Source organism: Scleropages formosus, chromosome 13 (genome assembly GCF_900964775.1).
Source record: "Scleropages formosus chromosome 13, fSclFor1.1, whole genome shotgun sequence".
NCBI lineage: Eukaryota > Metazoa > Chordata > Actinopteri > Osteoglossiformes > Osteoglossidae > Scleropages > Scleropages formosus.
In genome coordinates, this window is record NC_041818.1 from 2,254,494 (window position 1) to 2,268,999 (window position 14,506).

The window sequence follows — 14,506 nt, forward strand, 5'->3', positions numbered from 1 at the left end:
GGTATTACAGTTGGAGGTGAGACTTGAACCTGTGTCTTTTGGGTCAAAAGGCAGCAGCTGTTCCCACATAGCTGCATGACATCCTCCACACCAGGTATCAGAATACATAATGTTAATGATCACCAGTTTCATGCATTTTATTCAAGTTTTTTGCATCTGTGGTGTGTGTGCTCATATCTGGGTGGCTGTAAGATGTGAATAGGTGACAAAGCATGTCAGAGTTACAAACGTAGTTTTCACACCAGGTATTTGAACACAACATTAATGGTCACAGGTTTCACAAAACTGTATGTTTTTACATGAATTTTACATGTATCTGGTCAGATCAGGGTAGCCATAAGAAATGAATGGGTGAGAATAAAAAACGGTAAGGAGTACGATGATGAGTGCTGCAGACCATGAACTCCCAAAAGAAGTGTAGAACATGTGACAATGACCAGCAATGAATATGCTTACAACATATGACACATTAGGTGACCATCTTTGTTTTATAATTGCTGTAAAAACTGTTATAATGGGCCACACAATTTTGGATGGGAACACAACACTAGGGTTAATTCAGAGAACTGCTGAATAAATCCAAAAGGCTCAAAAGCAGTGAAAAATAATCAATTACTGATTAAAATAATGAAAATCAGCGCAACCCCAGAGGAAATGAACCATAATTAGAGGTTAAATAATAGCTTTCAACGGTCCTCTGGCGTAATTAATCCAGGCAATGGTAACTCTAAACTGCAGGCCTCTCTTAACAGCTGCGGATTTATACACACACACACACACACACACACACACACCAGGTGTAAAAAATGTTACGATGAATCATCTGTAAACGAATGGTTCTAACAGAATGCTTTTATTTACACACGGAATTAAATACACCCTTCATTTCACCTCCAGATGGACACCAGGATGGTGCAGCAGCTTCGCATCACCCACACACACCCACACACCGTCCCTTCCGCGGGACTTTCCACACACTGGTACATTTTAAAAAACTTCCCTTTCTCTCTTCCACCAAGTCAGCTTTGTAATACATTACACTTGACATAGTCAGTGTATTTACTGCTCCTTATATTTATAAGGTCTGTGACTGGCCAAAGGATGCAGGACGGACTCGACTTGCACACAGCAGGTTTATTACCCACACTGACATTCTTTCATTTCTCCAAAGTGACATACAATGATTATTACCTGCTTTTTAGCTGACACTTGCATCCAAAGTGAATACTCGATTACGCGACACTAAACTCCCTACAGTCATTCACAAATCTGTACAGCAGAGCAGTGTAACACACACAGGATGGACTATTTAGTCAGCAGTTCACTTGAAATGTGTCTTTGGATTGTACAAGGAAACAAGAGCACCTGGAAGAAACTTCAGAGAGAGTAGAGGGAACTGAGATTGAACCCAAATCCAACTGCACAGTGCCCCTAGAGTGTGTTGTCAGGAAACGTTAGCACAGATTGGCGTTCAGTCACTCCGAGAGCAACCAAGACACATACTCTTTGTTTAGAACTAAAATTGTCTTGGTATTAACATTCAAAACAGGAGCAAAAAAAAAATGTAACATACGATCTTTGTTCAGACAAAGCAAAGTGTCAACATGTGGAAATAAGTTTTAATCAAAAGTTTGAATATAAAAGTACAACTGTACAATCACTTTTGTGCACAATAGCCTCACGGAAAATAGACATACTGTTGTCCTCACCTTAAGTGTGTTTCTTGCTTTCATCTATTGGAACATCTACCATCACAAATTTAAGTTATGTATAAATTTTATTTATGATACGTTCATGCATCAATCACATTGAAATATCAAAAAGTCAGAAATGAATTCCACTTGTAAAATAATGTCCAGACAATTTCAGAAATTGCATTATGCATAAACAAGTTACACCTTCTCACTCTCTCTCTAACACACACACACAAAACTGCAACCATGGAAACAGGTTCCGGTTACTACAAAACCATAAGTTCCACAGGAGGATTACGAACACATTCTTGAGCGGCCCGTTTCAGGTGTCCTAGGTGCGGCACAGCTCTTCCACTCTTATGTTTAGAAGTCCATGGAGCTGTGTGCCAGATAGTCCTTGCGCCCGATGTTAGTGACCTGCTTCGTCTGCATGGCCTCCAGTTTGGGACAGTCAGTGATGCGATGACCCAATCCTCCGCAGAATGTACAGCCTCTTTCCCCTAAAGAGAGAAAGGGGAACGTGGATTAAAAAAATAAAGATGACTCTTGATTCAGTACCTGCTATTAATACAGTGTCAGATGTATATATAATACTCAGTAAATTAATGCTTCCGTTATGAAAATAAACTGATGCACAAGACCAAGGGACTTTACCACAAACTTAAATATGAGTAAAATGAAAGTGCAGAAAATCTGTAGGGTTAGTGTTGTACTCAATGTTCTTACCGCCGATGTCCAGCATCGTTTCATCTCCTGTCTGGAGAACTTGTAGCACAGGTGGGACCTTCTGCTTGGCTTCGATCAGCAAGGCCTTCAGGTCCATGAGAACAGACTCGTCTGCGGAAACAGACCACAGGTTTGATCACAGTGTCAGACTGTAATGCCTTGGGGAGACTGTGGTAGAAGCTTTGGTGAAGAGAATACAGTGCTCAGTCATTAAAGAAGAAGACCATTTACATTATAACTGAATAACTGGGAACCCTGAACTGAAAACAAATCAGCATACCAGTACAGGACAAGTACTCATGGTACCATAATGTGATATTGATGGGAGAGAGAAAGAGGGGAGGGGGGGGAAGAAAAAAAAAAAAAAAAAAAAAAAAAAAAAAACACCTTCTTGCATCACACAAACACAAAGGCTGAAATTCTACAGCAGCAACTGGGGCACCAGACACCATTCATAGCACATCACTGTACCCCACTTGAGTCTTCATACAGTTTGGGGGCTATGGCACCCATCACATGACAACTCATACATGAGTGGAAAACTTGTCAGACTTTTTTTGCACAAATTCACAGATGAAAGGGGCTCATTTTGCTCAATGTGCCACAACAGGCCACATGTAAAACAGTGTGTAAGGCAATGTCAATTCTATGCCATCATTTTAATACTGAACTCAGAAGAAAGTCTATACTTACATTCCAACGTAGGGGAGCTCATACGCTTTAAACAAGTGTTTACACCACGTCTAGTTTTATTGACACACCGTCTAGGACTCGATATATACACTCTTTCACATTTCACAGGGGCATCATTTCAAAATAGAATGTGGCAGGAAACAGCCCAGTTCACAGTCACAGTGAACTGATGCATAAAACTTTCCATGTTGTAAGACTAATGCAATGCACAAATTTATTCTCTGAGATGTACGACACTTTGGAGAAAAGCCTAACCCTAACCTTTAAAATCAAGAATCAGCTCAGTGTTTCTATTTTTGACAGTTTTTGTATTTTCACCAGTTTCAGGTCAAGTGATTGAAAAAGTATACTTTAAAAATGCATGCATATATATATATATATATATATATATATATATATATTTAACAATTAGTGTGCTAAGGAGACTAAATTAAGATGAAACACTGCAGTGTGATACTGATGCATATTACAATGTGCTATGCCACCTTACCGCAGCCTTTGTTGATGAAGGTGGTGGCGATGCCAGTCTTGCCTGATCTTCCAGTACGGCCAATTCTATGGACTGAGAATGAACACACCGTGTCAACATCACATTTCTTAAAGAGGTACAAATGACACAGCTCTGAGCACCCTTTGGGTTCATTACACCTACAACAAAAATGAAAAGCCATTACAACTGCTGATGTGAAATGTCCAGCAGTTCAAATGGCACAAAGTTATCGATAGTTTTGGGTGCAATCAGCAGCTGGAAATAAACAACTGGAAAAACACTGTGCAATAGAGGTGACTTACCGTAGTTCTCAATCTCCTCTGGCATGTCATAGTTGACCACATGCTGAATGGAAGGGAAATCCAAACCCTTGGAGGCGACATCAGTGGCCACAAGCACATCTTTCTTTCCTTCCTTGAACGCTTCAATAGCTTTCGTCCTTTCTTCCTGATCTGACAGCAACAAAGAAGGCATCTCCATAATGAGCCAAAAAATGCCCACTAGCCATTGGCCAGAAGATAGTTATAAAGCTATGGTTCATCATATTTCATCTGAACACATTGGAATTATGCGGTTTACTGCACGAATAGCTCCCTCTTTTCCAGCTGTCATTATCCGGGAGGTTCTCACACTCTTCCATCAATGCCCCTGACTGTGCTGTGTGAAGCGTTCTGTGCGTTTGGTGAAGAAGAATCTCTTTATTATTATGACCAAGTTGAAGATCAGACAACATTTTAGGAGCCTTTCATGCAGACACCCAGATAATACCAAGGGTTCATTAACATTTTCCTCACAGCTGTGAGAGAACAGCTGAAGGAGTTTGTATGAAGGCCAAGGCCAGTGGAACCCTGACTATGAGTGTGTCCAGAACAGTGAAGGGAGAGCGGAGACACAGAGTCCAATGTGAAGCATGGTACCTTTCCCTCCGTGGATGGCCACTGCCTCCACGCCTTTGAGCAGCAGGTACTCGTGGATAGCGTCAACGTCAGCCTTCTTCTCAGCAAAAATCAACACCTAAGATTGATGAGCAGAGAGTCAGATGCAGAGCTTCCCTCCCAGCCTTTCCCCTGGGCAGCGTAATCCAACAGTCATGCACACTTACTGGTGGGGGTGTCTTCTGCAGGCACTCCAGAAGGTAGACCATTTTAGCCTCTTCTTTAACGTACTCCACTTCCTACACGTAAAATATTTCCCATAAAGCATTGCAAAAGGGCAGCATCCCTTAAATACACACAACTTAAAACTGAACCAGGTGCAAACATACATCAAAACACAGAGCGTGTGAAGTCCTTGCACAGGTTGAATATATAATAATTTGACATATGTAGGATATAAACAATCAGTGAAATGCAACAGAACATTCATTTATTCAAGATTTAAATACAATGGTTAATGACAAATTTCTTCTAATTTCTTTCCTTTTCAGGTAATAAACTGTACATTATAATAAATGGTTTCAGTTGTATCCAAAACGATGGTGGATACGTTTATGGTTATGACTTGCAGGGAACATCTGCCATGGCTGTGTGGTACCTGTATGACATCTAAGCTCGCAGCGCCGGCTCTGCCAACATTGATGGTGACAGGCTTCACAAGGGCACTTTTGGCAAAATTCTGGATCTTTTTTGGCATGGTAGCACTGAAAAGCAGGGTTTGTCTCTGACCCTGTTTCAAGAAACTGCAATTAAAAACTAAGATAACACTTCAAGTGCGCAACAGAGAATTTTGCTGTCTGCAAATGACAGATTACATGACATCATTTTTAAACATACTGTATTTATCTCCCCCATGTTTTAATTCATAAAAGAACATGTTTACATGCCTTTGGGATTTGTAGATAATGTATTAAATAGAATATAGTATATTAGTCTTTTTACCATTAAAATTTTTATTAAAGGGAAAAAAGTGCACAACATACATTTAGGATTACATATTTGAATGTGGGACATGCAATTTAGTAAAAATCACCCATTCTAATTCTCCAGCAAAAAAAGAAAAAAGGGGGAAAAATCTGTTAATTGTTCATTTTTAGCTCCTTTTGTTTCTGGCCTACTCTATAAAAGAAGAGACAAAAACTTGCCTTAAAATAGGAGAAGATGGTCCTGATGTCCTCCTCAAAACCCATATCGATCATTCTGTCAGCCTCGTCCAGTGCCAGGTAGCGGCAGATGTCCAGGCTCACCATCTTCTTCTGCAAGAGGTCCATGAGCCTGCCGGGCGTGGCCACCATCATGTGCACACCGCTGCGGGGGACACGGGCAAAAAGCGTGCTTGGTGTGCTCAAGATGTGTGCATTTGTGCCTCCCACTTTGTGCAGGGCCCACTTACTGCTTGACCACTTCCATCTGCTCCTTGACGGACATGCCTCCAATACAGAGGGCGCAGCGCAGCTGTGGGGCCCCCTCCTCCTCGAGCAGTTTGCAGTAGTACTCGATGATGCTGTGGGTTTGCCTTGCCAGCTCTCTCTGCAGAGAATCAGCCCGTTACTCACTTATGTTCCGGAACCACAGCATGACACAGTCTTCGACGCTGGAGCTCACTGTAGGACTCCTAATTTAAAGCATTCCCATTTGACACACAAAGCCCTAGATAAAATTTAGTACACTGGCTCCTCCTCATGAACATTCAACTTACAAATTTTCAAAGATAAAAACATGCATTTAACCAGGTCATTTATTTTTTCTTCACTTATCAATTTAATAAAATCCTGTGCTTGCAGGAAACTTGTACTTCCATCTGCCATTGTCAGTAAAAATGCAGTGAAGCAGAAGAGGAGTGTTGGGTCACCTTGGTTCTACTGACTTCTTTATCTGTGATCACAGGTACAAGGAAGGTTGTCCATTTTATGGAGTAAAATCAGGGAATTGAATTTTTTTACAGTCATTTTAAATTAGTCTTAATTTTAATGGAGTTCAATTTAAAAAAAAATGTTACTTTTTTTCCCGCTTGGGGTGCCTTGCGGCGGACTGGCGTCCCGTCCTGGGTGTCCCCCCTCCCCCTCCGTATGGGACAAGCGGTTCTGAAAATGTGTGTGTGTGTGTGTTACTTTTTTTTAATGTAGCATTCGCGAAGGGTCTCACAGCCATCACTTTCATACCTATTTTTCTTCTGATCTCCTGACAGCTCCATAAATTTACATTCCACCGTGTCTCACCATCACTGCTGTATTTCCTATTAATCTACATGCAGTTACTCATGCAATGAGCACAGGCAAAAAATGGTGGTACTGGACAAACTGACTACTTTGGCAACTGGCAGCGTAGTGGTTTGAGCTCCTGCCTTTCAACCCAAACATTGCTGGTTTGAACCTCACCTACTGTTGTAGTACCCTTGAACAAGGTACTAAAATTGCTCCAGTGAAATTACCCAGCTGTATTAATGGGTAAATGATCCTAAGTATCTTAACATTCTAAGTTGCCATGGAGTAAAAATAAATGAATTTAACTGCATGTATAAATCCGCACCTTATTGAACCTTGCACTGGTTTTCTGTTTAATGAACAAATGTAAATGAAGATGTCAATGTATTATAGCTTCATCCGGGACTTTTACAGAACCTAATCCATACACAAATTGAGCAACGTCAGTATTACAAAACTGTAACTGGCTGTGACGCTGTTGTGATAGGGGCTCTGGATTTACGAACAAATTTAATTATGAATAGACTTCTGATCCCAACTGGATTTGTCAGTTGAGGAGCCAGTGAATACATATTTTGACCACTTGTCCCATGCGGTATGCAGCTGAATGAGTGGTCCTTGAGGGCAGAAGACTTACAGATGGGCAAATAATGAGTCCGTAGGGGCCCTCTCTCTTGAGGAAGGGCAGTCTCTTCTCTTGCTCCAGGGAAAACATGACAAGGGGTAGTGTGAAGACTAGTGTTTTCCCTGAGCCAGTGAAGGCTATTCCAATCATGTCCCGACCTGACAAGCTAGAAATAAACACAAGCAGCATTCAGTGATAGCACACATCCTATTCTATACGACATAGAACTTAGACGAGAAAAGAAGCGTGGCTGCTGAAGACACATTTCTATATTTCTTGGGAAATTACAGTACTTCTGAACTCATATTGAACCTGATGAGCTCATGTAACATATACAGCGGTATAGAAAAGGTATAGTACAAGACTGTTATGCTACTGAAGTTAGTTTTGATATGCAGCTGTTATATAATTAAACACAAGTCAAATCAATGTTTAAAATCCAGATATAATGTGTAACTTACACTGTTGGAATTCCTTGGATTTGAATGGGTGTTGGGTGAACAATCCCCTTTTTCTTCAAACCTTTCAATATTGCTGCAAAAATATGAAAGAAAATGAGTTAACGGCACAAATTCATCTATGATTTAGACAAAAGTAAAGCATTTTTAAGAGAGAAGGAAATTGGAAACAAGCTAAAATTAAGGTACAAATGGCACATATCTAGGAGTAAATACTGAAAGAAAACTAATACAAACACACACAAACGAGCAAACTTTTTCAAACTGTTCCGAACTCAGTGTTTGCTAAGATCTGACATCCATCATAAGGAAATAGCAGGAGGGAAAGAAGGCTCTCACCTTGCGGAAACTTCATCTCCCTGAAGCTCTTAATAGGCAGAGGGATGCCATCCCCCTCTACCAAGATGTGGTACTTCTTGCGGACGCGGTCGTGCCGAGCCAAGGGCATGTTCAGGATGTACCGAGGAGGCCTCCAGCTGAACGCAATAACACACCTTAATGCAAGCTCCTAAAATGCAACCTTACAAGCTGTTTGACCACATTTAAAAAAAGTACCCACTCCAAACTGATGCATGCCGTTTTTAAGGCATACGTTCCTGTTCAAAGTGTTTTGTGATGTTTTTGCCATTATTGTCAGATTTTCACTTTGTAGAATGTTAAGTACTCTGGAGATTACTTATATAATCTGGGTACACAAAGTATCCAACCTGCTTACAATGTTACAATGGTTTATGAAAAAGTATACCCTTTCCATACAATTTGCTTATTATTCAGTACAGTGACCTTTTTTTTGCTCTTTCTGTGCTCATTTTAATTCCACAACAGGTATTTTACTCTGTACAACAGCATCACAGCTTGCATGGAGATGTTTTGGAACACAGAAACACAACTGGTGCCTCAAACCTAGAAGTTGCTGTGTGTCAGTGATCAGCGGAATTCAAATGGGCTGGGGTTCGACTCCTCTCCTTTAATACAGGTGGGGATAATTTCAAAGAATGACACCTGTATGCAGGGATCTGTGTATTTAAAACATTAACATCATTACATCATAACACTTAAATGCCCACCTTGTTTTAATTGGATCATCGTAGGTGATACCTTTGGCCATTTCCTTTACAGACATCAAAGCTGAAAAAAGAGGAAGTGAGTAAATAAACTTATACTTCACTCTAAATACACACAGAGGAAGGCATGGCAAAAAAAAAGCAGTTTGATGGCTGAGCAATAGGCTTCTTGACACTCACCCCTTCCTTCTGCTACACTCTCCAAGATTTTCTCTTCCTCTTTCAGTTGTTTTTCTTTTGCAGACTCCTTTCGAGCTGCAAGGACATATAACTACAGCTGCACATTTGTGTCCGTTTCATTTTTTAGATTTACATGCTAGCCTTTCCATATGGCATAAGACAGTGCACCCATGCATTTCTCACTGTTAAATAAAGGTGTAAAATTAGGCTGCTACTGATACCCTCAGCTTTCTCCTTCAGGTGCTGGTGCTGATCCAGCAGGCTGACGTTGGAGCGTGGGCCAAGTCCCTCTTCATCATCTCTGTGCTCATTAGCGCCATCCTTCTGCTCATCCTCCGCCAGCCCCTTCCCCCTCAACCGCAACAGCTTCTGCAGCTAAGCATTCATCATAACATATTTTATATACAAACAATTTAGAAACAATGCAAATGCAAGTGTCTTTTAAGGATGTACAGCATTGTAAGAAAGGGCCACAGACTTTTGTGAGTCAAAAAAAAATTAATTGAAAGTAACTTACAATTTTAAGCACTGAGCTGTATATAGTGCGATTCAGCCTAAATATTTCAATGAACGGGGGGCTGCTGTACACTGAAATATTTACACTGAACTACATTATATATAAGGGGTGCGATGGCGTAGCGGGCTTGGCCAGGTATTGCTCTCTGGCAGATCTGGGGTTCCAGTTCTGCTTCGGGTCCCTTGCGACGGACTGGCATCCTGTCCTGGGTGTGTCCCCCTCCAAGCTTACGCCCTGTATTGCTGGGTTAGGGTCCAGCTCGCTGACCCCCCGCTCGGGACTAGTGGCTTCAGTGAGTGTGTGTACGTGTACACTATATACAGCCTACTGCATAACAGTGTAAATAACTTCAGATAAAAACATCTGGTGATTTTATATTTTTGGTCCTTAAACAACTGCTTTCTCATTTCCTTGACAAATTAGACTGCAGCAACCTATACACAAAGTAAAATAAAATAAAATAAAAAAAAAAAAACACACATTTACGTATTTACAAGACAACAAATCAATTTTATCAAAAACCTCAACATAACAAATTATAGATTAAGCTTTTTAATTAAACAAAAATATTGTTACCTGCTGCTGTTTTTTCACCTTGACAGGAACGTAAGGAATGTAGTCCTCATCATCAGATCCCTCTGAATTTGACTTCTCCTCAGCTTCTTGGTAAGTTCTCTGCCAAAAAGTGACATGACATCATAGTACAGCATTCAACAACCAACATACTGCTAAATATGATACCAAATTTGGCTTTTTAAAAAAAAAAAATAGATAAATAAAAAAAACCGCATTGATGTATCAACTGTTACCCATATTCTTGGATTTCCACTAATTGTAATACTTTTCTTCCTGTCATCCAAACAGATAAATACAGTAAATTAATATATTTAACTGTTGTCTTATGACAATAGAATAACCTTTGTGATATAATTTGTGAGGTCTTGCTTCACTGCCAAAACTGCAAATATTTGAAGAGTTCTGTAAACATTAATATTAATCAGCTTTTAAGATGCACCCGAACTACCCAATTACTCCAGTTCATATCCACAATTTATTTATGAATGCAAGTTCCAAAGAATGTAGAAAAGGTCCTCAGGAAGATGTTGAGTTTTACTCCAGCTGACCGCTTAGCTACTGAACACTGATTTTGATTAAATGTATTTATTGAACTGCAACTTCCATTTCCAGTCACGTCTGTTAAATACAGAGCAAAAATGAAGGAGAGAACAAGGAGGGCACTTTATGTTAGAAGAACAGTTCAACTCCAGGTTCCTCATGAAACAAAACTAGGTGGTTCGTGCTGAATCAGTCAGCCAATGATTCAGCCAAGCAGTTCAACAAATACACCTGCACCCCTTCTTATGAACAGACCAGCTACAAACATAGAAATACTAGTATTTTCCAGTTCATTTACTTCCATATGCATTTCCTTCAAACTTATATTTCTTAAAATGTTTCAGTACTCAATCATTAGCTGGACACAAACTTCAACAGAAGTGCGGGACTGCTTGATACAGCATTTACAACTTGTGTCTAATCTCTTAGAGGGGGCGCAGTGGGTTGGACTGGGTCAGACCGGGTCCTGCTCTCCGGTGGGTCTGGGGTTCGAGTCCCGCTTGGGGTGCCTTGCGACGGACTGGCGTCCCATGCTGGGTGTGTCCCCTTCCCCTCCAGCCTTACACCCTGAGTTGCCGGGTTAGGCTCCGGTTCCCCGCGACCCTGTATGGGACAAGCGGTTCAGAAAGTGTGTGTGTGTATCTAATCTCTTGATCTCAGAAGACTCCAAGTTTCTTGGTGTGCACATGACACAAGACCTCTCCTGGACTCTCAACACCACCTGCCTAGCTAAGAAAGCCCAGCAGCACCTCCACTTACAACAGAGGCTGAAGAGGGCCAAACTCCCCGTCCCCTCCTCACTACCTTCTACAGAGGGATGATAGAGAGTGTCCTAACCAGCTGTCTCACACTGTGGTACAGTAAAGGCACAGCCTCTGACCACAAGACCCTACGGTGAACTGTGAGAACAGTTTAAAAGATCATCGGAGTCTCTCTAGCCACCATCGACACCTCATAACAACCACTGCATCTGCAAAGCCGCCAGTATTGCGGACGACCCCTCTCACAGACTCTTCGCCCTTTTGCCATCTGGCAGAAGGTACAGGAGCATCCATGCCACCACCAGACTCCGCAACAGTTTCTTCCCTGAGGCAGTCAGATTACTCAACACCCTGCTGTCTCCCAATGCTCGCCTGGCACAAACAGCTAACCCAGCATCGCTCCATATACTACAAACTGCCTTCAGTTTACAGCCCATGTCCGTATCCACGTCCTGTCCTGTGTATTTATTTATTGTCCTGTACACCTGTTGTGTGTTGCACCATGGTCTCCGGAGAAATGATATTTCATTACACTGTGTTCAAGCTATATGGAGAAATGACAATAAAAACAACTTGAACTTGATAAACAACAAAACTGCACCAATGTTTCTGGAGGAGAAGGGTTCTGTCAACAACTGGCATTAAATACAAGTTTGTGAAGACAATATTTATATATTATATATTTATTTATTGCCTATTTATATAGGGCAGCACAGCAAGTAGTGCTGCTGTCTCACAGCGCCTGGGTAGTGTGAGGACGTGGGTTTGACGAGCATCTCTTGAGCCAGATCTGTGCTTTGACTTATAAAAGTTCATGGTGGAAAAGAGTTTCTCGCATGCACATGTGCTGCCAAAAAAATCAAATGACCTTCGTGAAAATTTTGGAGAGCTCTGAAAATGGAGCAGGCAGATCTGTAAGAAACTGTTCAGTCCTGGCTTGGTCTCCCTGAACTTCACCTTTAGCTGATAGTTGCGCTGAAGGTCAGTAAGCTCCATCTGTAGGTCATTAGGGGTCCTAATAGGTAGGTCATTCCACATGAACAGAGAAAGGGTCTTTGACAGACTTCTCCAACAACGGATCAATGACTTCAGTATACTTTTCTCCACTACATGGAGTGTTCAATTCAATCACCGAGGACCTGCATGCTGGGAAGTGAGAAAGGTTGTTTTCTGAAAGCTGTATTTACCACCCTCTTAGTTTCATGATGAATGCTTTCACACTGTCTTAGATTACTGTAATCACATGATCAGGGCCTTTCATGTTGAGATTAAGCATTTTGTCCATATGCCAGAATACTTTGACATGGTGCAATGTAACAAGGGCCTGCGAGTAAACTAATCCCCTGAAACCACACCCACATTACAATATTTACACGTTTTATTTAGCTGGCACTTTTCTCCAAAGCGATTTATAATGTTAAGCTACCGACCGCTACCATTAGTATAGCTGGGAACATTTCACTGTAGCAATTTAGGTTAAGTACCCTGCTCAAGGGTACTACATTTATTCATTTAATTTCGCTGAGAACTTACAATGTTAGGGTTACAATTATTTACCCCTTTTTTATACAGCTCAGAAATTTCTTTTATTGGAGCAATTTAGGGTAAGTACCTTGCTCGAGGGTCCTACAGCTGGAGGTCAAACCTGCAACCTTTGGTTCTAAAGGCAGCAACTCCAACCGCTACGCTACCAGCTGTCCTGTATTACAGCAGTAGGGGAGATAAGAACCAGCAACTACTGGATCTAAAAGCAGCAGTTCTAACCACAGTAATTGTTGGTTTGTACAACATCTTGTAGGCCAGTAGTTTAAGAGCCCTGCACTACAGTACCTGCTGTTTGTTTCCACAAAAGTACTACCAGAGGAAAAAATAAACTAGAAAACATATAATCCATAAATAACCTAACATTTATTCATACATCATGCACATTAAAATGCATGCACAAGGCTGATCAAACTAAGTACACAGTGAGTGACATAATATTATGTCATAATAAGAGTCCCCTGAAGTACATGCCCATGGCATGGTCTGAGAAAAATTAGTAAGGGCGAGGCTGCATCAGCAGCACGGTACACTACGTCTGTGGCATTTTTTTTGTTCAAGCACATATATATATATATATATATATATATTACAAAGGAGCAAACAAAATGCGGTTTAGCTTCATCTAGCGGAGGAGATGGATAGATGGTTTCATCTGTATAATCGTTAAGCGATAATAAACGGCATCGATCATCAGGTCCAACTAAACAGGGCTATTTACTTATTTACTGTGCAACACTGTAAGCAAAGGCCATGTCACAAAACACATGATGGTGTTTTCCCACACACTACAAACACAACATGACAGGACACATTCGACCGCGAGAAACACCTGGTTTCCTTTACTTTTTCATACCTTTCTCTGTTTAATCTCCGGTTCCATTGCGCTAGTCCTCCTCCACAGAAATTCACTTTACTCCTTAATGTATTATTGGCGTTTTACTAGTTATATTCCCCACGATTCTACTTCACACCACAAAACAAAACACCGTCATCGGTTTGTACGTCGCGTAATTTTTACGTCATGGGTACGGTGATTGAAAAGGACCAAAAATGTTCCATTTAAAGCGATTACAAACAACGCGTTTTCAAGCTGGGTTGTTTTTTTCCCCCCCCCCCCCGCCATAGTCTTCCCTTCATACATTATCGCAGCCATAATTAAAATGGCGATATCGATACTAATCATTGCCTTACAATCTGTAGGTTTTATTTTCAGACCTTTGCTCCTTTTGTTATGCCTTTAATCAACGTGCAGGAATAGGAAGAATAGACATTGTGTTCCTGAAGACTAAAGGAAATTTCACCCACTTTCCCAAACGATGCAAAATTCCCGTATTAAGTTTACTACTAGTGGAGGAAAATCTCATTAAATAAAAATCCGGAATGGTAACTGGCGTAAACACCTTAAATTCATGTGTCAGACCCCCGTGTTTAAAATCGTTTAAGTCTACGTGTTACATTTGCTCGCCCCCTCTGAATAACTGTCGGGTGGGGGGAAGAG

General features: G+C 41.0%; 1 protein-coding gene across 1 annotated transcript; it reads right to left on the minus strand.

Moving 5' to 3' along the window:
• Window positions 1–1,342: 1,342 nt before the first annotated feature.
• Window positions 1,343–14,011, minus strand: ddx41 (DEAD (Asp-Glu-Ala-Asp) box polypeptide 41). Its single transcript, XM_018741855.2, has 17 exons — window positions 13,862–14,011; window positions 10,163–10,261; window positions 9,291–9,444; window positions 9,070–9,144; window positions 8,893–8,953; window positions 8,165–8,301; window positions 7,829–7,901; window positions 7,380–7,533; window positions 5,932–6,068; window positions 5,684–5,846; window positions 5,137–5,268; window positions 4,706–4,777; window positions 4,521–4,617; window positions 3,906–4,055; window positions 3,604–3,675; window positions 2,421–2,531; window positions 1,343–2,194 (listed from the first exon to the last, which is right to left on the minus strand). The coding sequence occupies exons 1-17, from the start codon at window positions 13,886–13,888 to the stop codon at window positions 2,058–2,060; spliced, it is 1,851 nt and encodes a 616-aa protein (XP_018597371.1). The 5' UTR covers window positions 13,889–14,011; the 3' UTR covers window positions 1,343–2,057.
• Window positions 14,012–14,506: the final 495 nt, after the last annotated feature.

What these genes read in the sequence shown, in the direction of transcription:
- ddx41 (XM_018741855.2), bottom strand. Translation starts at nt 13,888, where the DNA reads ATGGAACCGGAGATTAAACAGAGAAAG. An exon ending in CCTGAAGGAGAAAGCTGAGG is followed by an intron (nt 9,145 to 9,290) that starts GTATCAGTAGCA and finishes ATGTCCTTGCAG; the next exon opens with CTCGAAAGGAGTCTGCAAAA. An exon ending in GGCCATCCACGGAGGGAAAG is followed by an intron (nt 4,056 to 4,520) that starts GTACCATGCTTC and finishes TGTTGCTGTCAG; the next exon opens with ATCAGGAAGAAAGGACGAAA.